The sequence below is a fragment of the Paralichthys olivaceus genome, chromosome 17, assembly GCF_024713975.1.
Source record: "Paralichthys olivaceus isolate ysfri-2021 chromosome 17, ASM2471397v2, whole genome shotgun sequence".
Lineage (NCBI taxonomy): Eukaryota > Metazoa > Chordata > Actinopteri > Pleuronectiformes > Paralichthyidae > Paralichthys > Paralichthys olivaceus.
In genome coordinates, this window is record NC_091109.1 from 12,695,328 (window position 1) to 12,719,523 (window position 24,196).

Consider the following 24,196-nt stretch of genomic DNA (forward strand, 5'->3'; position numbering starts at 1 on the left):
GTTGAATCTTTTTTTAACATTTGACGACTTTCTCAGGCTCATTAACTATCAACCTAAATTTATTTTGAGTAAAACTTCATTTAGAAAGTTAAATGATTCGTGCAAGGATATCTTCTTGCCTCCACCCCCAAAGAGTGAGGTCAAAATACAACATAGCTGCATTGAAGGTTTTTTTGGGGGCTGAAGAGACACTCAGCATCCCGATCATACTCTCTCTCTTTTCTGTTTCCTAGGTTAGCCCTGCAAAGTTGGCCAGAAGACAGTCGGGAGGACAAGCGCACTTTACTGGGCTCTAAGCCTACTGTACCCCATCCTCCACATCCTCCACACGGAACCCACCTGGTGGGTCCCCTGACCCAGTCATCACCCTGCGTAGCGCCCCATCACCGCCTCAGCCTCAACCCGGACGCCTCAGGCTCCAACTGCTCCTTGTCACATAGCCGCTCGCGAGAAAGCTTCCACAGCATGCGTCGCGCATCCTCTGTAGACGAGATCGAGGCCATGAGGACTGACTGGGAAAGAAAGAACCGGAGAGCCAGTATCCGGCCGGGCAGCAGCAGCACGGGTGAGAGAGTGCGGGCAGAAAAACAGAGCAACTCTTCTGTTACTTGCTTTGATAATTTGACATTTACCTTGTGTGTGTTTGCAGGTGCAGTAAACAGTAAATCCAACATACTGAACTCCACGTCAGACTCGGACCTCATGCGGTACCGAACCATCTCCAAAATCCCCCAGATCACCCTCAACTTTGTGGATTTCAAACCTGACCCACTCATCGCCCTGCCCACGGGGGAGATGGACATCATAGCTCCCTGCAAACTCATTGACCGGACGCACCACGTCACAGAGAAAGTCACACAGGTAGGACACAGTTCAAGTGTGGAGTGTGTGTGGTGCAGAGAGAGAGGCTGCGCTTGTGTTATTTGTATGGCTGAGGGTTGTCTGGATAAATCTTATGCTCTTTGTGGTCAGATTTGTTTTTTATTCTCAGCTGCAGTTTAGTGCATGCTGAACTTGGGAAATTAAAGGTTCAGTGTGTAGAATGTAGTGACATCTAGTGGTCAAGTTGCATGTTGCAGCTGAATACCCCTCACCTCACCGTCCTCTTCCAAACATTAAAGAGAACCTGTGGTAGCCTTCAGTCAACACAAAATTGAAAAGGTGTTTCGTTTTACCATTCAATGCTACTGTTAAAAAAAACATGGCAGCTACCGTAGAGAGGACCTGCTCCTGATGTAAATATACAGTACTTGAATATACAGGGCCTTTTACATTTCATGTATCTCAGACAGATATGCAACTAAGTCAACATGATTAATTCTGCTCTGAAATCTACTTTGATTAGTTGTAGTCTTCCTGTGGAGAAAATGGTCTCAGTTTAAGTGAGTGAGCATGAATTTGATTAAGTTCTGGTGAGATGATGATAGAAGGTAGTGTTGTTACCAGCAAGTGACTTATGCAGCAATAGAAAAGGTTGTGATATGAGGCAAAGCTTTCATCTGTGCACACTCGAAAGTGTGTGTTCTCCAACTTCCATTTCTCTCCACTGTCAGAGCAGCTAATTGCTCTCAAAAAAAGCTTCTTCTCCTCTCTGTGTGTGTTCTGTCATACAGTGTCAACTCCTGGTTGCAGGAACACTGTGCACAGTGGCACTCCCTGTAGCTGCTTCCATTTGGGTTCTGTGGAATAAAATATACAGTAAAGTGCAAACAATGCAGGAGCAGGGGATATTTTTAGTTGACAGAAATGAGAAACATAAACTATGATTCCACACATGTGCGCTGTGAGTTTTCTTTGAGGGTAAGAATTTCATGTTGAAAAATGATTTTTCTTTGAATCCACCTCCTGTGGGTTTTTTCCCCAAATGTGCTAAAAATAAGCATTTGTCAGAGGAACTCAGCTGAGGAGACACAGATGAGGCGACAAAAACCACATTCAACTGTCAAGTAAAAATGAAAACCTCTTTCTGGACGTCATTCATAGATGGAGATGGCCACACAAACCATGTGGCTTTATGAGGAAGGTTTTCACGTCGGGACACTCCATCACAGAGCATTATTCTGCCTTTTTCAGAGCGCTGAGAGCAGGGCAAAAAGAAATCTATTTATGTTATTTAGTTTGTGTCAGTTATTCTATCGCCACCTTTAGTCTGTCTTTCTTTCCAAAGTGTCTTACGTCTCTTACCCACTCAGTCAGTGTGTCCATGCGTGTCTATTAATCAGCAACTTCTCATAGTGATTGCCAATTTGATATCTCATTAGTCAGCTGCCTGCCTTTATTTGAAGCCCATAACACTTGTTTGTTTCATATAACAATGATGACAAACTGTCGAGAAATCTGCCATAAACTTTCAGCCATCTAACAAGTATGACATGTCACAGTGGCACTGTATAACAGCCCCTCATTAATGGGAGTCACTTGGTGTTATTAGCTTCCCTATTCCAAAATAAGTGATGATTTCTAACTCTCTTTATCAGAAAGGATCTGGAATTTGTCACAGCATAAATTCTGAGTTTTGGATTTTTTTATGTCTTATAATTGTATTTCAAATATCCATTTTTCACCAATATAAATATTATCACAGATGAACCTGTGTGTCAATATGAAAAACAGAAAAATTGTAATCTCAAACAACAAGAAAAGATGGTTTGTACCACATTTAGCCCGTAGCTAAATTGAAGTCTGTAAAATTAGGGGGAAAAAATATAGAGCAAAACGTGCACATCATACTGTATATAACATTTATTGGAGTATAGGAATTTTTTTACTCCCTAAAATCTACATCGACCCCAGAAATCCAGTGTGGGTCAGGCTGTGAACTCATTTTAGCCATTATTTAGTCTCCTCCTAGTGGACCATCAGGCATGCAATGAAAAGTTGTTTTGTTTTATATTTAAAGTTTAACGTTGGAACCCATGAGAGATGAACAACATGCAGGGAAGATTACGTTAATCTCTCTCAGGGCTGTAGTCTTCATGGAGTTACTAAAGAGGAACATAAATGATCTGTTCTTATCATATTGTCATGCTGTCCTCTGAGTCAGAACGGGAACATCAACAGAGAATAATCCAAAGTTGATGATGCAACACAATATAAACCCAATGCAATCATGCTGTGAGGTGCAGCTGGCAAGGTCAAACCATAACCCTCAGCGTGTACTTATGTGTATATGTATGCATGTGCTTAACTCATACTGTGTATTATACTTATATTGTAGTGCAGATGGAGGAACCTACACCAGCTGTGTCTCCACATGCTGTGGACTATTTATATCGAGCTGTTGAAGGAATGGAACAACACAACATGCATTTTCACTGTACATCACCCACACCCATTTTGTGTGTAACCACTATTTCGTAACATATAATATATTTCGGATTCTTCTTAAAGTAGAAATCAAAAGGTGGGAATAGGAAAAACAGATCAAAGACAGAAGTGTAGAAGTGAATCCATAACAACATTACATTAATGTTGAGTCCCATACAGATTCAGTCGAGTCTCTGTCTATATAAACTCTCTCTCTCTCTCTCTCTAAATATATATATAGTTTATTTTCACTGAGCTAACTGATTTCCATGATCACTGTAGCTCGAACTATAGTATGATAAATATTCCACTATACCTCCAGCTGAGCTCTATGGTTAAACTTGGAGCCTGAAACAGCACTTGCATTACCAGCTCAGGCCTGAAGATAGCAGCAGCACATCATGTAGTGTGACAGCAGGCCTCAGCATCTCCTCAGACGTGCAGGGAGGAAGATGTTGAAAGGCAAGTCGGGCTGAATAATTTAAGTGTTCCATAAAACATCTGACACTCTGAACAAGAACATATGGATATTCCCTCTCTCATTTCAAATGAGTCCACTGCACTGTTCCTGCTCTGAACAGGTTGGTTTTGGCCTCCTCCGCTGCCTCATGACCAGGGACACTTGATTAGCTACACACTCAGCCATCACAGTTCTCATTCAATATTCCTGACTCACATGGCATTCCACTTGCATGCCACATGTACATACATGCACAGTGAATCAAACTCACTACACTCTGACGCTCACTTATACTGGGTCTCACACACACACACACACACACACACACGCTGCCTCTCCACTCAAGCAAACTCACATCCAACCTCACAGTGAAATCCAATGGCGAAATTTGATGGCATGCACAGCACCCAACAGCAATGCGGTAGGATCTGTCTCCATCTTCTTCAAATTACAAGAGCGCGACTGCAGCCAGTGTTAGAAGTTTGCAGTTTGTGTTTGGGCTGATTGCATTTTAAGTTTTGAGTTTGTTGCAAAGTCATCCAAAGGCTGGTGTTTTGCTGTATCAAAAATGTTTGCGCTGCAGAGCGGAAGAAACGGATGCAAACATCGCCTACAAGATAAAACGAGATGATTTCACTACTTTATTATTATGCTGATACGAGAGCCATCTTAGTGACGTTTTCAAGATTTTAAAGCTTTGCCATGTAAACAACTTTTATCAGTTAGTGACTGATGGTTTAAAAGACTTCTTTTTTTTTCCTTACTTGATTTGAACTTACTTCCAATTGAATAGTTGTAGAATTACAAATGCAACTACTTTACATATCTTGATATTCAGTAATTATTAATCATTGCTGTACATTGTTATTTATGCAAATGACTCTCCATAATTAGAATTTTCCTCTTCACCTTACCTTATTTCTCCAGTGATGTAATCACAAAATATATAAAAATTGGGCTATTGTGCAAATTAAATTTCCAGTCATCATTAATTACAGAAACACAATGATCATAATTTCATATTATTCACTATGATGTATTTTCACATTTCCTCAAGGGTTTTAAGAATAAGAATGTTGTTTACAGCTGGTTGTCCTGAGTTCTGCTCATCTATCATATCCACTCACCTAATTTAATGCTTTGTTGTTTTCTTTAATAATAAAAGAAAGAAGTCAAACTGGCATATTCTGGAAAGACACTCTGGTTGTCCACTTTGTCTTTGGGGACTGTGCAATGAGACAAAGGGTTCATCTCCAAATTAGAAACAGAACAGGAGACACATTCATTTTGATACTTTGACAAGATTCAGCCACAATTAAGCAGCTTATAAATAGTCCCAAAATATGTTCTCCAAAGTGTTTTACCAACACAAAAAGTTGAGAGAGAAAAATGAGATGACAGTCTCCCAAGTTTAATGCTGAGCACGCTGGTGGAGAAATTGAGAATGGGTTGGCAAAAAATAGTCTTAATTAAAGTGATTTATTTGGTTAGATTCTCTGAGCCATTCCTTTCCTCTCCCTGCTGAGGCTGTCACAGCTTTACTTGAAGCAGTTAGGACCCAAACACAGACACCAGGCTGCTGACACAGAACTTTAATAAAGGAAAAAAAAACAACTTACAGGCAAAATCAGGAGCAGAAAATGAGAAAGAGTGGGGTTCAAACGGAGACTGAATACTTGAGGATAGGCCAATGAGACATGCATGGAAGTAATCACCAATGTGGGAAAAACACACAAGTAAAGGAAGCAAATCAACCATAATCACAACAGGTATATTGCTATAAATGCTATAAATAAAACATGAAACATTACAAAAGGTCCAAGAGGAACAGATGGAGAGAGAGGCACGTAATACACGTAAATCTCATCAAAGCAAACACCCACATAAATCTTCAAATGTTTATTCATTATCATATAGTGTATCTTACATTTTTTTGCCATTTGAAACTACTGCTACTGACGTTGGAGAATATATGGTCTTCATACAGGGTAAATGTAATGAGCCTCTTATCAGGGAACTCTTGTTCTGTCATTATAGACTTACATTAAACAGAATGTAGGTTGTGTATATTTCTTTAATGAGCTGGCCTTTACTGGGATGAGAGCAGATCCCTGTGGAGAAGGCGCGTGTGTGTGTGTGTGTGTGTGTGTGTGTGTGTGTGTGTGTGTGTGTGTGTGTGTGTGTGTGTGTGCGTGTGTGTGTTTGTACACTGTATGCATCCTCCACTGTGATGGGGAAGTGCATAATATATAAGTTTGTTTGTGTGTGTTAGTGAACACTGAGTACAATTCGGGGTGGTCTCTCCTGTACAGTGCCTCAAGCAGCTATGGAAACTTTCTGGAAACTTGAATATATTTCATGAGATGTTTCTGCAAACTGTTCCTACATCCTGATCTGTGCACATTTTATGTTGGTTGAATGAACATCGCTTTTACAGACAGGCATTGCTTTCTGTTATATTAGTTTTACAACCTTGTTTGTTTTTCCCTGAATACAAATAGTAGCCTGATTATTATTATTATTTTGAGCTTAAGGCAGCAGAGCAATTTTTATGTCTATGACCAAACATATTTCTTGAGGAATGGCTTTGCAGGGAGGACACAACTGCTTCTCATATGCATACTTCACAGCTCCATCAGCATTTAATGTCTCTCCATGCACAAAGTGGCGGCTGGTGGTGGAAATAGGTGGTCTCACTACTGAGAAGGTTGTGGTTCAATCCCAGTGACCCCCATGCTGTATGCCGGAGTGCTTTGAGTGGTCTGCGAAACTCTTTATAAATACAGACCATTTACCATTTTACAGGTGGATATCCTGGGAACGAATTTGTCAGGAAAGTTATAGCTTCTAAAACTTTGTGGAAACCCACTTTGTTTACTTCAGATTCCTCAATTAATGGGATGCTTGTCCTGTAAAAAAATGTTGCATTGGGGAAGACAGCTGTACAGTTAAACCTGTGCTTTGTTTGAGGAATACACATTTTGATCAAAGTTCCTAATCCCCTGCTTCATTCATGTTTACTCTAACTGCAGCCCCTGTTGTCCCATTAATTGAATTCCCTTGTATTCAAAGCCCTGTAATTCACATTTGCATAGAGTCATGAGTATGCATGAGCTTTCTAAATAGTATGTGACATGAATGATTCAAAAGAAGGTATTTTTAGCAGCACATTTTTCTTTTTTTGCTGACAAAGCACCAGGACGGCAGGGCTCTAATGTGACACGGGATGTTTTGGTGAGAGATGCACCTCTGGCAGTGTCCGTTAAATGTGGCACAAATTAGTAGAAATGAGGGGTTGATCATTTCCAAAATGAGGTGTTACTCATTCTGCCTAGAGGAGAGTGCTTTATTGAGCTTATTATTATTGTGATTCTGCTTCAGGCTGTGTGGGGTTTCAGCTACATCAGGTGTTAATTTCCTTCCCTTCTTTGTGTCACTGCATCCAATTTGTATAACACGGCGGTAGCTCTTTTATGCCAACTGACTATTTTTGTCTTGGAAGTGTCTCCATTTCTGTCAGGACTGCAGGTAAAAGAACAGAATTGGATTTTTCAAACATGTCTTCCAGATATGGGTCCAAATTGCAGCAGTAGATTTTACAATCAAAAATGAGAACATAAAATAATGGATACTTTGAACCTCTATGTCTGTTCTTGCCCACAGATATTATGAACTTTATTCATCGCCAAAGAGAAATTACTTTTACACAAAGAAGACAAACGGTATAGGATATTTGGATATCTGCAGTTATATTCCACGGCTCAACCTTTTTCCTGTTTGCAACAAGTATCGTTTCTTATTCATTCTGCTCCGTTCCCTCTTGATTTATTGGATTTTTGTCATTGGGGAGCAGTTTCCAAAGAGACGTTATGGTGATATTTTGGTCAGAAAGCACACATGCTGGATTGCCGGTGCCTTGCTCTGTCAGTTAAATAGGCTGGAATAGAGTCGAGTCTGGATTCATGTGACACACTCAACCTGCAGGACTGTAATTTAGCCGCCGGCTCAGTGGCTCTGCCTCAATACCTCAAACTGATTGAATGCTCCTTCCATGTGGGATCAATGACCCAGAAAGAAGGAAGCATGTTGTCAGCATCTCGAAGTGAGTTGTATCTAAAACACTGTCCTCACATGGGACTAGATTCTGCAGGGTGTGTTGGGCAATTGTATGAATTTCAGATATAAGTAGAAGTGCACTCAGTAGAGCACATGGCTCTGCCAAGGCTCAACAGTCTATATCACAAGCCTTATAGCTAAGGCCATATTACATTTCTCAGCTACACATTGGTGGTATTTGCAGGTTTCTAGCTTGTTTGTTACCGTATAGTAGCTGGAAAAGTCTACACCCCTGTGAAACAATCTTTAGATCCATTAGATCTGTACGAAATTGCACACACACCCTCTATATATTGTTTTTTTTTTCATCAAGATTCAGACTTTTCTGAGATGTTTTGTAAAAATGCTGTATCTCGCAATGTTAAAGGTACAAAGATCTGTACCAATATTTAATTTGTTCTTCCCTGACCCATTCTACATCCTTCCAGTAATTACTGTTGTAATTCTAACAGACAGTCAAAGATACAAACATAACTTCTTTGGCGGTCTTTGGTTTATTTATTTGTTTATTTCACAGACATCCTCAGTAAAAACAGATCATTTAAACCTGCAATGCTATTAGCTCCATTTCCTTTTTTTGTCTCTATCCTTGCCTGCTCCCAGATTGTTGTGTGAGGTGGAGCGTATAGGATGAAGTTAATTGCATAAAGCATTAATCATCCTACAAAGCAGCATAAGATAACAAGATACCACTGGATACATCAGAATGTGAACAATTATGACGTTGAATTAATAACCTGGTTACACGACTCTAGGGATTCAGAAACACTCTCTCTAACCTTCTCTCTGGTGAAATGGGAGAATGTATTAACACAGTTCTTGTTTTAGAAACATCGTGTCAGGAAACTACAGTTGAAACCTGTTGAACATTGTCCAGTTGATGATTTTGTAATTAAATCATGAATCCTGATGTTGAAACAGGAGTGTGGTGTCAGAGGTGACTTTCATAACGTTGATCTTTTAACAAATGTGCTCATTGTCAAGCAGCTGATCTATATCAGACTAATCCATTCCTCCTTCCTGCTGCCGAGAGCCACCGCATTCAAACAACATCAGACAGACATCGATTCAGCCATTTACAACGCTCTATATAGCATAAGCTGGTTTCAAGCTAATTTCGCTGTGTCTTGGATACAACACTCTTCAGTTAGGACAATCACAATGAAATCTAAGTCAGGTGGAGAGTAGAAGTTAATATTTTTGCAGCTTTTGTATGAAGTGAGGTTTTACGTGTGATGCATTCATAGTTATTAAAAACATGGAGATAAGTGCAGAATAAAATGACCTTGCTCTAACACAGTTGTTATAATATAATATATAGAGTAAACATTTGCCATTGTAATATAATCTAGAAGGCTGGTAGAAATAATAACAGCCCATTACAATGCAATACATTGTTTTTGTTGTCATCATTCTTCATCTTTTAATAGTCAAGCTTGCGTTCTCATTTGTGAGTGTGTGTACGCTTGTGTGTACGCTGAATCTATCCACTTCTAATTATCACACTAAGGCAGGAAGCCCTCTCAATCTTTTTGCACTTTAACTGAAGGCCTCTTACCACTACTGGGAAGTTATACCTCTCCTCAACATGCACGCACACACACGCATGCACACAAACACACACACTAACCTGATTACTTGCAATAGTATCAGGACAACAGAAACTGTTACACACACTCACACAAGTTATTAAAACATGTCCCTGTCTTCTGTTCATGGAGCACAACCCTGTGGGTGGCAGTGGCTAAATAACGCCGGGGGCAACACTGAGCGGCACGTGACGGCAGTGCCACGAATCTGCTGCATGTCAACATGAGGTTTCTAGTATGATCACTGTATTCCCTCGAATAAAAGTTGGGTTTTGTACTCAACCAAACGATATGTATGAAGCTGTGTATCTAAAAACCTTTTTTAAAACAAATGAATGGATTCAGTCAACTGAAACACTAGAGTGTCTTTACTTGAAAAGTGTGAAGGAAGTGTTGTAAATACTTATATCGTGACGTATTTGACAGATACACATTGAAACTGTGGTAAAAGATAATTATGACTGTCTTTTCTGCAGCACCCAGAGAAATGATGCAAGACCTCGAGCAGGCAGTGTGGAACCTCTAATCTGATAACACTGGCGCAGAAATGGAAGCAAGGCGTTCTGCATTGCACACGCGCCATAATACATATGTCATAGCCTATGTGATTGTCAAATATGATAAACCTGTTTCAGTGGTGGAAGAAGAGATAGCAGTGCGAGCAGTAAAATTGCTTTTGCTATTTAAACACTGTGGTCTGAAACTAGCAAAGACACTTCCTGACACATGGCAGGTGTCAGAAGAGGCATTACTGTATGACGCAGAAAGGAGAACGTAGAAAAGAAGGGTAAGATGGACAGAAAGCAGAAGAGGGAGGACCACACAGAGGGGAAAGTTCAAAGTGAGACAAATGAAAGAGTTTACTCGGGTTCACACAGTCTGTCCCACACCTTCTCCCACTCTTTCTGTCCCTCTCTTTATCTCGACTTGTTTCTTCACAATTCTTACTATATCTATTCTCCCTTGTTACACCTGCTCCTGCTCTTTTTTTCCCCCATTTTTCTCTCTCTTTCTTTTTACTGTCCTCTCTCTTCATATGCTCCCTGCAATTGCCTTCTGTCTTTTCTTTTCCTCTTCTTTATTTTATCCTTCAGCCGATCATTTTTCTCTTCCCTCTTTACTCCTCTTGCCCCCTCCCCTGCTCTCTGTCTGTATGACCCATTTCCTCGGCCCTGGCCCCATTAATCACAGTGCTGTGGGCTTGGCCTGCCTGCCTCCCTGCCTGGCTGCCCTTCCTCATCATAGCAGGTAATTGAATCAGAAGGAGCTCAAGGTCCCGGCAATAAGCAGCTATTGATTAGTCCGTCTTTTACCCTGCTTACGTGTGACCTGGTTGCTTTTTTTAACTTAACCTCCATGTTAGTGTGAATAAAGGTCTTATTATGCAGATCTGTCTATATTTTGAAGTGCAAACATCTGTCTGACAAGGAAGGCTGCAGATTTAGACAGCAGACAGTGTTGTACCTACACTTTGCTATTTTAAATGCAACTTTACTTTTACACACACACACACTGAAGTACTATGATGTCCAGGGGACCAAAATGTACCTTTGCTTCAACCACTGAGCTACAATAATGACTTATATGCACGTTTTTGTGTTATAGCCTCTTTTGCTGTAATGACTTACGTTTTTTTGTGATACGATCAGGAGGTTGCAGTTGTGTGTTGCTTTCAGCCTCCATTCTCAGTGTCCCCTCATTGGATCTGTGCTGTTAGTGAAAGTGTAATTTCCAGTGCTACCACTAGGTTAGAAATGTACTGCACATGGCTTTGGTATTTGTGAATGATGCAAACCTATATGTTCAAGCATAAGAAACTAATCTGTACTTAAGATGGATCAATTCTCATACATCTAATGCGTATGATGTGCCTGTCATTGTTCATTAACTTGCTGATGCATTAGCATAGCTCTCTTATTCCTCTACTTGTACCTCCTTAAACGACAGCCTCTGAAAATAACTGTTATTAGTCTCAATTTGAACTTGCTTGAGATGCACCCAATTTTATGTCTTACCCAATCGATCTCGCCCGTTCCCCACATGGGGAAATGGTTGCATCCAGATGAATTTAGTGAGGCAGTCAGGGTCCCACCTCGGACCAATCTATCAAAGGGTGTGTACGGGTTGGGCGGGGCGAAGCAATGAGCTCATCTCAGGAGGCAGTGGAGTGAACCAGGGAAGGCACCCAGGTCCTTTGTCACTGACACACACAAGCACAGCTCATGCCTCCAGTGCAGCCGGAAGCGAGTTTCCATTATTTTGCACTATGAATCCTCATTTCTATAAAAGCACTTGTGCTGTATTAGAAGCAGTTTAGGTGTGTGAACAGGCTGTTTGCTCCACCATGTTGTGTTGTTTGTTGATTTGGATTTTTATTAAATGTAATAATCTGAAATTATTTCCTAATTTATGCACTGACTACAGTTCCCCTCTTCTTCTTTAAATTCACAATTAATGCACAGTCGATATAATTTCATTAAGGAAGTCTTACTAGGATTATATACAATATGCCAGGCTCACCTATTCAGCACTCATATTACACACATGCCCGAGCACAAATGCAAACATGAGCACACTTGCACGGATGTGAACTTTCTAAATCACCCATAAGGTCAACACTAACACTGTGACGAGGAAATCAATCGCAGAGTCGATCTGTCACATCTCTTTCCTCGGTCTCCCTCACATTCACACACACACACACACACACATACACACACACACACACACACACACAGACCAATCTGATTACCTGCTGTAGTATCAGGACAGCCAGTCCTCTTGAGACTGCAGAACCTCTCCAGAGATTAGCTTGGTGTCGGCTCCTTGGCTCACGCCAGGGAATGGAAGCGGAGGCTGCCATTTAAGCCCAGTCATTATCCATGACCGTGGTCCAGACCCTGAGCCTTGTAGAAATATCATGGTAAATACCAACAGTACAGCAACTAGACATGTTTCAACACAACAACGACCCAGTATAGAACTTTTGTAATGTGCCCAGGGATATCAAACAAATAGTACATTCACATACTGTATACACATACACACATAAATGCACAAAGCAATAAACACAAAGCAATACACATATTCACCTCAAATTTGAGGCTTCTTCTTCGTCTGCACTGTCTGTTCCATAATAAGTTATACTATTTGAGAAAGAACCAAAGGAAAAAGAGAGAGGGCTGGTAGTAGTGGTAGAGCGGGGGCTGCACTACCCCCTACTGGTAATATATTGCAACTGCAAATTAAAACAAAGTAATATTTTGAGAGTAGATTAGAAGGGGGCCTAACATCCACACATTTGTATCTTTTAAATGTTTGATTTAATGAATGAATTTTTGATTTGAGAACATTCAGTTTATTTCCTCCACCTATATTAAAATGTGACGCCGATAACATTATTATAACATTTGAAGTAGTTAGAAGATAGTACTATGCTGCTTTGAGCAACTTTGAAAGTTTGCTGTGTGTTGTTCTAAATCTGGTCTAAATGTTTTGAGCTGCTCAGTTACCAACAGGATTCACACCAATTGGTGTTGATACTATAGTAGAATAGTCCAATACGACTGAATACCCTTATTAACCATTCTTCTTTTGCCACAGTGGCTAATATTGCCTGGTTTCGACTGTGTGTGTGTGTGTGTGTGTGTGTGTGTGTGTGTGTGTGTGTGTGTATACAGGCGTGCACTCATTGGCATGTGAGTCGACCATCTGCCTGTGCAGCTTGCATAGAGCTGCTCCTGTTCTCTATGTTTCTGGTTCATCTGTGTGTTAACAAATGACTTCATTAACACACACACACACACACACATCAGGTTAATAAACTGTGGCCTGTGGGCAAATATACACACAAACTCCCCACATGGTGTTTATGTACACAAAAACCAGGCCTCCCCAGGTTGATACGCTACAGTGACAAATCACCTTCTATTGTTTCTTATTCAGGTTAGGTTATTTCCTGAATTGAAAACTGCTTAGCACTCAAATTCACTAACTGGGAAACGGACCAATCCGTGCAGGAATATTGGCGGAGTGGGTCGTCTCATCTCAGGTGTGCGCATGTGTGAGGCAGCAGCACCACCTGGCCAGATCAATGAGAACCGATCCATGTGTCCTACTAACGCAACATGTCAGCTCTGTAACAGGGTGTCATGTGATGTCTGGCCCATCATGAGCTGCTGCAGAGCATCATGGGAGCTTGGAATCTGGCCAGGGATTCTCGCCGACCCACCTGCTGAGACCGAGTCAGTTTCCAAAAGTTGAACTCCACGGGAGACTCTCCTCTTTTTCCTCTGCTCTCATTTACTCGCTTCCTCTCCACCTTTTTCTCACTCTGCCACACTTCCTTTTAATTTATCTTTCTCTCTTGTCTTATTTTTTGTCAGTTTTCTCTTTGTCTCTTTATCTGTTGCCTTCTTGCTTTCTCCTTATCACTTACTTCTTACTGAGCATCCTGTTCTGACCTTATTTTGAGGTAAGGATCTGTTCTGTCTTTAAATCTCTTCCTATATATTCTAGGGATGTTGACCTCTGAAAGCCTCAACATAAGGCAGAATGGTTTGGAAAAGGAGGAACATGTTTTGCAGGTGATTTGTGTCAACTGCAAGGAGACAATGCTGTTTTAAATGGATAGGGGCCAAGAAGACAAGCAGGCAGGGCTGACTTTTGGACTGGAACAAAGCCATGCGGACTGAAGACGACAGTTCAGCTTGAGGACATGTCTCCGGGGTAATCGCAGGATATCGACATTGTACTTCAATGCTGCCCCGCTGTTTACCAAAAGGATTTTGTTATCACTGTGACAGCTAAGTCACCTCCACTTTATGAAGTGTTGAGCTCCCTTTAAGAAAAAAATATTTTGCTTCAGCAGTTTTTAGTTATTTTATTTCTTGGGTTGTGACGTGTGTGTGTGTGTGTGTGTGTGTCAGAAATAATTTACAACACAAAAACATCTACAGACTATGTTACTTTTACAACGCCTGTCTTCCCATTTCTTGTGCTCTCTGTAAGAGAAGAGGAAAGAGATCACAACTGAATATTTGAATGTTGCTAGCAGTGCCAAGGGGCAAAACAGAACTACAAAAATGTGTTTTTGGATTAGCTTCAAATAAAATAATATTTCATAATTTATTCCTTCTCTCAGCCTTTTCTTAACAGGCTGCAATGTAGTTGGAGTTTTGTTCATGAAATAACAGAAAAGCATATAACTTGTGGTCAGAACAACAAAAAGCATCCCACCCTAAACAACAACTAGAGGCATTTTAGTGTTTGGCACATTAGTCAGAAAGTCAAGGCTTTTCTGCTTCCCTTGCAAGTTTCTCTTGCAGCCTGTCGAAGGAGTGTTAGGATTTTTGTCTGCAGCAAATTCTCCCAACTCTCAAAGTGTATCTGTGTTTGTATCTACATCTCAGCTGGTGATCTGTCACAATTTAATACATTGTCAGATTTGCATAGCACATATACATGCACACATATGATTTAGAGGCAGAAACGGCTGAGAGAGAGTGAAAAGGAGAGTAAAATATTGTAGCAGAAGTGTATATGGTTCTCAGTTTAACCCAAAGATTATAACCTCTGTTATGTCTATCAACAGTTTCATAATGAACCCAAAAAATTAAACATAATAGCATAAGATATCTCTGAAGTAGTGTTTTGCTTTGATTCCTTGTAGAGCTATCTGCCTTATCCTCGCTCTGTCTCTCCATCTTGCAGGCTTGTGCTGTCATCCGTAAAGTTCTCACTGTCCATGCAGACAGTCATACCTCGTGGTTTTACCTGCAGCTGTTTGAGTACCCTCACTGGCATACAAAGCAGTTCTCTAATGCATGAAAACCTCTCTTTCGCTGTCTAGTCTGTGTACCTGTCACTCAGGCTCTGTTGTACAGCGAACTACGGGCGCATGCAGGTGCACTCATGCTGCCATCACAGAATGAAACAGTTCTGTGGGAAACACTGCTCTTTGCCGGTCCCGTCATCCGTATATTTAACCGGGAACCCGAAATGCTCCCAATATGTAAACTTTGCAATTAATCTGCTGTTCACATGTGTTCCGGACCATGGGGGTCAAACTGCACAGATCACGGATGAACCATGGTTCCATTACACAAATAATCAACACCTACTTTGACCTCAAAATGGATTTAATACTTTTATTTTGTATCTGTGAATGCAGTAAAAGAGAGAACCAGTGTGTGTGTGTGTGTGTGTGTGTGTGTGTAATCCATTAGGAACCCTTTTCACAGCTGTCAAAGTTTGAGTTTATTGGAGCTGTCAGCCCTTTCTGGTATCTTTGTCTTGTTTAATCCAGTACCTCCATGTCCGCTGGGTATCACCAAGCTATAATGTATTGAATAAATGTGAGGTACTGCATGCTTCCATTTTTCATCCATGCAGTTTGACATCACTATATATTTACAGCTAAGAGGACTAAATATTATTTCTCAAAAGTAATGATGCCTAGTTAATTTAAATTAAGAAAACCATTTTTCTTTCTAGGGATTTCTCACCGTTCTTAATGTCAAATAAAAAAGGTTATATTATGTCATTTGTTGAGATAAAAATAACCTATATGCAGTCTTGTATTGGAGCTGACATTGTGATTAACCTCAAAAAGTCTTTCATATGGGCACCATGAAGCTCCATCTGCTGAATACATGCTGATAGAGCTCAGTGTAATTCCCAAACTAGTTTTTGCGGTATTTGTCTGCTAGTTTCCACAGTATTAATGGTAAACAAGGACAGTTTCAAGAAGATTTGGCACATTTAATCCCCAGTAGTTTTTAGCTCTGAGCACTTATACTGAGTGTTTCTTGTCTGTAACAGTATTTTGGGAAGAAGTTTCAAATGGGCCCACGTAGAATTGCATGAATCCATTTGGGGACAGCACTTTGTATGACCTCATCCTTCAGTCAAAGAAATGGATTTATGTGCAAAATATTATAGATCAACATGTAAAACATCCTCTCAAATTTTGTGTGATTGCATTTAGACTAATTCAATCACTGAGCAACTTTCTTTGATTTAACGAGACATCTTTAAGTACAGAACTCATCAAATCCCAATGTTTTATCATGTCAGTCAAATTTCCACAACAGCGTCTCCACCCTCTAAACACCTGAATTACTTTGTCCTTTTCTCCTTCCATGTAAACTGTTTTAAAATGCACTAAAGCAGGAGATAAAAAGCCCAGACGTGTGCACTCTGCAGGCGTTTCCTCACACAGGGTTACAGTATCAATGAATCTCCATCACTGCACTGATTAGCATGCACACTCTGTGCCCCCACTTTATCAGCTTAGTCAGTCAGCAGGGACAGTGGAATGAACCCCCCATTATTTTGGCTGTTCCTGTTATCACACTGTGCAGAAACGAGGCTGCTGCTGTTGACAAAGCCTGCAGAAATAATTAGGTAAGTGTTTCTGTGTATATCAACACACTGCACTTGAGAGTGCTTAAAACCCTGGAATCCACTCATGGGGGAGGGCCATTTCAGAAGAAGGACAAACTGTAATGTAAATAAAAAGTTCAAGCTGTAAGTATGTCTTTTAACAAATCGCTTATTTGCATTTCAGACCCAACCTATAAAACCTACCTTTTAAAAATTCCATGCAGAAACAACAATTCATTCAGCCGACATGTATCCAAAAAACAAATACTCATAAGCCTGTACTAGATTGTTTCAGTTGAATCAGATTTGGCTTTTCAATATGAATCATTCAGGGTGAGGGTGACATTCAGTTAACATGTCAAGTGATTCCTCTGAGCCATGGACTGTATATAAAGATGGATGACATAACTGCCCCCAAAAGTGCAGCCAAATCATTAAATATGGTTATTTTGCTATGAGCTGTAAATTCCCAATTTTCAAGCAGATGAAAGAAGAATGTTTTTTTCAGAGTTTGACTGGGCAGCTGCCTCAGACTGACCCCCTGGGACTAATACATTGAAAAATGAACTCCAAAAAAAGAGGCTCTGCATCACATTATAATTTCTTTATGTGCCATAAAAGTTTCAAACAGATGTCTTATGAAATCTAACTTGTAAGCTACTGTATAAAAAATGGAGACTGTGGCTATTCTAGGGAGTGGAGGAAAAATGTACTGATGGTGACTTCACTGACTTTTAGGATAAACAATTTAAATGGCTTTGAAAGTCAGGGTAGAAGTGATCTGATTTGAGAGGAAGCGTAAACAAAATCAGAGCAATAGGACTGAAGGGGCTTTGTTCCACTAGACTGGCTGTGAGCTGCAACACTTTAGCATCCTGTGGTATTTCTAAAAGACCACTGATTCACAGTTTAAAAGAGCAAATCCCTCACAACCGCCGCAGCTCTCTGTGGGTTTCTCTCTATTCTTTCTCTTCTCTTCTCTCTGTCCGTCCTTCTTTCTTCCTTCCTTCCTCCAGCTCGTGCCAGTCATCTTTAAAGGTCATCCCCACCTGGTGCGGCACGCAAAGTGAACTGTCAAATCCCATCTGTCATTGTGTTTGAGAGTGTGTGTGTGTGTGTGTGTGTGTGTGTGTGTGTGTGTTTGTATTTGTGTGCCTATTAGACCATTTGTGAAGATGGTAAAGAGATACACAAAATTATTCTCTTTTTCAAATGAACTGAGACCTCAGTGAGAGTCATAGTAAAGTTTTAATGAAAAATATTAAAGAAAAATAAGAAAATCACATGACTCCATTCTAGATTGATGCTCCTTTTTGTGTAATGTGGGCGTGTCACAACACTGAGTGTGCGGGAACTGCAGGTAAAGCTATTGAACTAGATGAACTAATTGAATAACTATAATTGATATACACATATTGGAATTATATTAGCCTTAAGTATAATTTTGTATCAATGTGGGCAAGCTAAGCTAATTAGCTTCCACAGTCTGAATTAATTGATAACTAAACAACACCATAGAGCCTCACAACATTAAAGGGACGTATACATCTGAAAATAAAAATGAAATAAAATTTCTTGTCGAAGTTATTAGTGTAATGTATCGCTCTACTGTGGAGTCACAACACACACACACACATACATGTACCCACACACGGACACACACGCTCACACAGCCTCCCAGCTGGGCTACTTTGATAAATATGAGAGCAGGAATTCATTAAGGGTCCTATATGAATCTCTGTGTGTGTGTGTGTGTGTGTGTGTGTGTCTGTCTGTCTGTGTGTGTGTGTGTGTGTGTGTCGCGCACATGTGTGATTCATTCTCACAGCTCTTGCAACCACCTGTATATATGCACATTTCAACGCTAGACACACACACTCATTACTGATGAATAAGTTGAGTCACCGTATTGTCACTGCTGCTGTAATGAATCATGGTGGTCAGGTGAAGCGATGAATTAGCCAGTAGCAATAACTTGTGGAGGTTGATGGTAAAATAATGTGCTTGCTGTACCTGGGAGGCGGCGTAAAGGTTACATGGTTAGAATACATTGTTATTGTCCCACTGTTTCTACATGTGCGTGCAATATGTTTGTGAAATCTACGTTCTGCGATGACAAATGTTGTCCAGCACGCAAAACGCACAATTCCTTGTTGATGTCTGTAGAACACAGCTCCCATCACTCTGCTTTTTCAAAATATCATTTGTGTTGGCATTTATTTGGAAGGCTCTTGTGTTATTTAGCCTCTGACACACAATCAGCTCTGACCTTTATGTGCTGGGCAACAGATGCATAACGCAGTCGCTTTGTTCCAGCTTTCAACACTCTCCCTCCTTGTATACACACACATGCTTTCCTACTCACTGGTGCATACATGGATGCATTTAAACAAAAGTCTTTTCTTTCCGCCACCTGATGTGTTAAGCAAATGTCACATTTTTGGATATTTTTCACAAGAAGCGTTAGTAAGAGGGTGTGAGCGAACTGAGCATTTTCCCATATTAGAATTTTTGAAAACAGTTTTCCTAAAATCGAGTCTTGGACAATTGATTTTAAAATCTGTTACAAGCAGTCTGTCTTAAATAGCCTGAGAGCGTTGATTTCAAGAAAGAGCCATCATTGCTCATGCTGCTGTCCTCAGAAAAGCTGGTTCCGGTGTGGGCAGGTGATCTGTCCCAAAACAAGGCACTGCCTCCTTAAATGATCCAGCTCTCAGAAGAAGTCATACAATTGTTCTGCAGTGATATGCTGCACTCTCCCCTAATGCTACAGCAGGCTCTCTGTTTTCTTAGTCTGGCCTTCAACCCGTCCCTTCTGATCCCACCATGTCAATATCCATCCCTCATGTCTGTCATCTGTTCAATTCATCTTCCATATTACCTTGTCTCACAACCTTCAAGATGCTATTTGTGACCACAAGGCTTCACCCTCTCGAATCCCTCTTTACCCATCAAAGGCCCAGTGTGGGACACCTGACACAAGAATTGCTTAATATTTATAAAGGCCAGAGCAGATTTTGTATATAAAAACAGTAACATTTAAAAAAATAGGCAGCACATTTAGCTTTACCTTCCCATACTTTTAGCAGACTTCTACTGGACAGGAGAGTCATGTGTGTTATGCTATAGTGGCTGATTCAGTCATGCAGCGATGGAGAGGGGGGGGCAGAGGTCTGTTAAAGCCACTTCTTTCTAACCCCTTTCACTTCCGAACTTGTCATCTGTCTGACATGGCACATTTATCACACCACACAGCATTTTTTTGTATTGTCAAATAATATATGATAAGCCCTAAATAGACTAGGCCAGGCTGAACCATATTTCATTTAAACGGCACGTATCATTTATATTTGGTATATCAGCGATTTAGCGTGTGGTCCCCGCTCTCTCATAATGTCCTGTCACACTGAAGAGATGCTCATTAACTTCCTTAGTGTCCAAAGTCTTTTTTCTTCATTCTCTCTTTTACTTTCTAGATTAAAGACATTTATTGTCAAAGTCATTGACTTTATTAGATAATATTTAATCAAGAGTGACACCAGAATTTAGAGTTGTATTTCCCCCCTTGCTTTTCATTCCATTTGCCTTTATGTCACCTTGTCTTATTTTGTATCCGTATATATGATTCTATATATTTTTATCTTATAATTCACTGACTTCTTTGTGTCATTCGTCACGCCTTGTTGCGTTAATGCTTCTCTATGGAGGGTTTTTCTCACTGTCTCATGAGCTATTTTATTAATATTGTTTCATTTCTCTACTTTATTCATCCAGAAAAAAAAATCCTTTGTAGAAAGTCCGTCATAGGACTCATTCCCTGGAGCGTTGCATAGGAGCCCCCTGTCATCAAGAGAGGGCAGTGTGTTACTCATCTCTTTACTCCCTTCCTGTAACCTGAATTCCAGTCTGTGCCATCTCACTGGAGGCATTTTTCATTTGCATCGCCCCCCTTATACTCTGTGTGCCCCCCTCATTGCCATTGACCAAGCTCTGATCTCCACCTCACCTTCCCCTGCCTCCCTGGGGCTTTCTCCCTCACCAACCCATCCTCCTCCTTCTTGTCCTTCCCGATCCCTCCCCTCGCCCATTGTCCTTCACTCTAGAAGCTGTTCGTTATCACTTCCTCCTTTTCTCTCCGCCCAAATGCCGCCCTTTCACCACAGACATCAATAATAAGGGGGGAGGGATTGTAGGGGTTGTCCTTCACCTTCATTGCAGTGTGCTGTATTGTGCGTCACACTCTTCTCTTTGTATTTCCCCTACTGTCTGTTGCTGCCTGTCAACTTCTACACGCCATCAGAGACAATGAAGGTTTATTGATCTATCCCTTTATCTATTTATTTACTTATCTTTGCAACAGTTATAAAGCCAGTGAGTGATGGAGGACAATTTAGGGCCATTGGCCGTTTCCCAAGGCTCAGTGAACACCGGCTGCTTGCCAGAATACAAAGTTGAGTCAGTGAAGGAGATATGTGGTGAGAGCTCAGCTTGTATTGGGTTATCCCTTTTAATGTACCACCAGATGACTGATATATGTTAGTACAAGCCTCACTGTTGCCTGTGTCACCTCAGCTGCTCATAATGGTGTTATACATCAGCTGAAGAAGGAATCAACACACACATACTTACTCACACTGCTCTGCTAACTCATCAAATGACTCCATATACGCCCTGCTCAGTATGGTGCTGACAACACTTTGTCATCAGTCACACACACAAACACACACACATACACACACACACACACACACACTCACACACTCCAAGAAAGGTGCCTATTAATTCTCCATAGCAGCAAACCCCAAAATGTGTAACGCAAGGTGTTATTGAAGGAGAATGAATTTGTTCAACCTGCTCAAGGACATACACTATAGTTTCATTCATTCAAGGGTATGTCACTTGGCCATATATAGCGCTGATGTCACAACGTCATACGTCATACTAAGCATTAGGAGCACCTGGCCCCCAGTCAGAGGCTTCAGTAGACACACTCACACACATGCAGTGTTGCACACATACGTGGTACACACATGCACACAAGAGGCAGGAACTTGGGTATTCACATGATGCCTAGGAAGATGCATGAGCAGGGGTTCGTCCTCCACCCTCCTACCTGGAGCTGCAGCCCCCATCCCAGCTGGGAGGATTGGTTGGGGGGGAGTAACACCACTAGCTACCTCAGCAGTATGCCAACACTAAGTGGGACAGGGACCCCAGCCTTGGAGTGAAGTAGTGGTGTAATTTGTTATAGGGGACATCGAGAGGGGGAGGTGTAGGGAAATGAGCGCTGTTCCATATCCTCTCACCTGAAGGTACATTGGAATTTTTGTGTGTGCAGGTTGTATTATGTCCTCATGTCTGAGGTCCAAAGACATTCAGAGGTAGGTTCAATTGGCTGTGACAAATGTGAGAATCAAGGGTTGTTTGTCTGTAAAGGGCTGGTGACCTGTTCATGGTGTATCCCGCCTGTGGCCCAGTAACAGCTGGGATGGATGGATGGCTTTGTGACGGCTGGTGAATTTTTGGAACAAGTTTCAACGTGGTGCATTGCAATGAGAGAATGATTTGGTCGGAGGAGAGGAAAGCCATTAACAAGGAGTTGTCAGCAGGCACAGCTGCAGACTGTGATGTTTCAAAAGTCACGTGTGTGCTGCAATTATATAATGGAGGAGCAAGGACCATGCAGCTGGCTCGAACTAGATATTTTGCTCTTCCTTTAGGCCTTCCATCCATGCAAAACTAGAATGTTTCAAAATCAAAAGGAAAGTAACATAAAGAAAACATCACACAAGCTAAGATGAGTTTGCCAAAAACCAAACCAACAGACAATGTTCAGGTATGAAGATATTGACTACCATTACATGGACACCAATATTCTGACTATTGGGGTTAGGGTAATCAGATTATGCTGCTTACATGACAGTGTCTGATTCAGACTACCAACTTTATGGGTTAATATCAGAATATTGGTGTCCATGTAAATGTAGTGTTTGTCGTTTTTTAACTGTTGGAAGTTGAGCACATGGGTCACTGTCTCAACCAACTAACATTAATACTGTTTGACACTGATATACGAAAACCTAATAAAGAAGACCATTCAAAACATTTATCTGTTGTGTCTGTCCCCAGGTCTTCATCTCTCATTGATGAAATCTAATTTAAGGATGTCCAAAGTTATTTGAGGACAAACTTCCAATTTAATAGATTGTGCCTTCTGACACCCTGAAGAAAATTGAGCCATAAAGCTCTGATGACATCCAGAAATAAATTGTGGTTGAAGTCATTTTCTTTACACAGTCAATTAGGCCAGGGGTTCCTCCCTCCAACAGGTTTAACCTCTCAAGGTCCTTCCCAGACTTTTGTTACAAAATGCTGCAATAATTAGTTTGAGTTAAAGTTTACTGGTTACAAACTTATGGTGGGTTTCAATTCACTGAGCCTAATTTCAACAGATATAAACATTAAAATCAATATAGATATTTTTGGCAGATTTCAACTCCATGGAATGTATGTGCTAACAACAGATCAAAAAATATAAACATGTATATTAATATTGATGATGCACAGGCCATACTACTTCATTAATGTTTTAATGTGTAATATAAGGTGTTTGCATCACATGAACAGACTGCTGTTCCATTAGTGTCAATGATAGCACTATGATGAGGAGGGTCACACAGCAGGTGTTGGTGCACTCTACAGACAAAACACACACACATACACACACATCTGTCATCTGTCCCTCGGTGTATGTACTCATAGCACCGTACAACACACGTTAAAAAACGGTAATAACACACAACGTCCATTTTGACTGTACATGCACGCACACACCTGTCTGATAGCAGTATGCACACGTCATTTGTCATGATCCCCCTCACAGCCTCCATCCAGGGGGCATTGACAAGCCAGCCAGGCAGTAACTGATGCGTCCATTGTGTTTGTGTAAATCAACCCCCAGAGCTAATTAAATATATCTGCCTGGTCCATTGTGTGGGGAACTGGTAGTGTAGCGGTAACATCCATGACTGCCAGAGAGACACAAACACAGAGAGAAGGAGAGACTTGCTTCTTTATGCAAATTGTAACATCCCGTCCGGGTCTTTGGCAGCGCAAAGAGGGCTGCAGTCGGTTGGCCCTATTGCCTGGCATTATATTATTTTCTTCTGAGGCCTGGCTCTATTTAGGGAAATGCATGACTAGTCAATCAAACAATAAAATGTTGCGACCCCAGCTAATACTAGTCATCCATTAGTTATAGCTTGTCATTTGAGGGTCGTGGGAGGGCTGGAGCCAGTCGCTGCTGGAATTGGGCGAGAGGCACAGTACAGGTACACCC

At 41.0% G+C, this 24,196-nt stretch overlaps 1 protein-coding gene across 2 annotated transcripts in view; it reads left to right on the forward strand.

The window, feature by feature from the left end:
* kcnh2b (potassium voltage-gated channel, subfamily H (eag-related), member 2b) overlaps positions 1-24,196 on the forward strand; it is a 202,258-nt gene that overhangs the window by 110,835 nt on the left and 67,227 nt on the right. For both annotated transcript variants that reach the window (XM_069512757.1, XM_069512758.1), the window contains 2 exons: positions 234-565; positions 650-861. In XM_069512757.1, the coding sequence (XP_069368858.1) occupies positions 234-565; positions 650-861 (544 nt within the window). The remainder of the gene's footprint in view (positions 1-233; positions 566-649; positions 862-24,196) is intronic.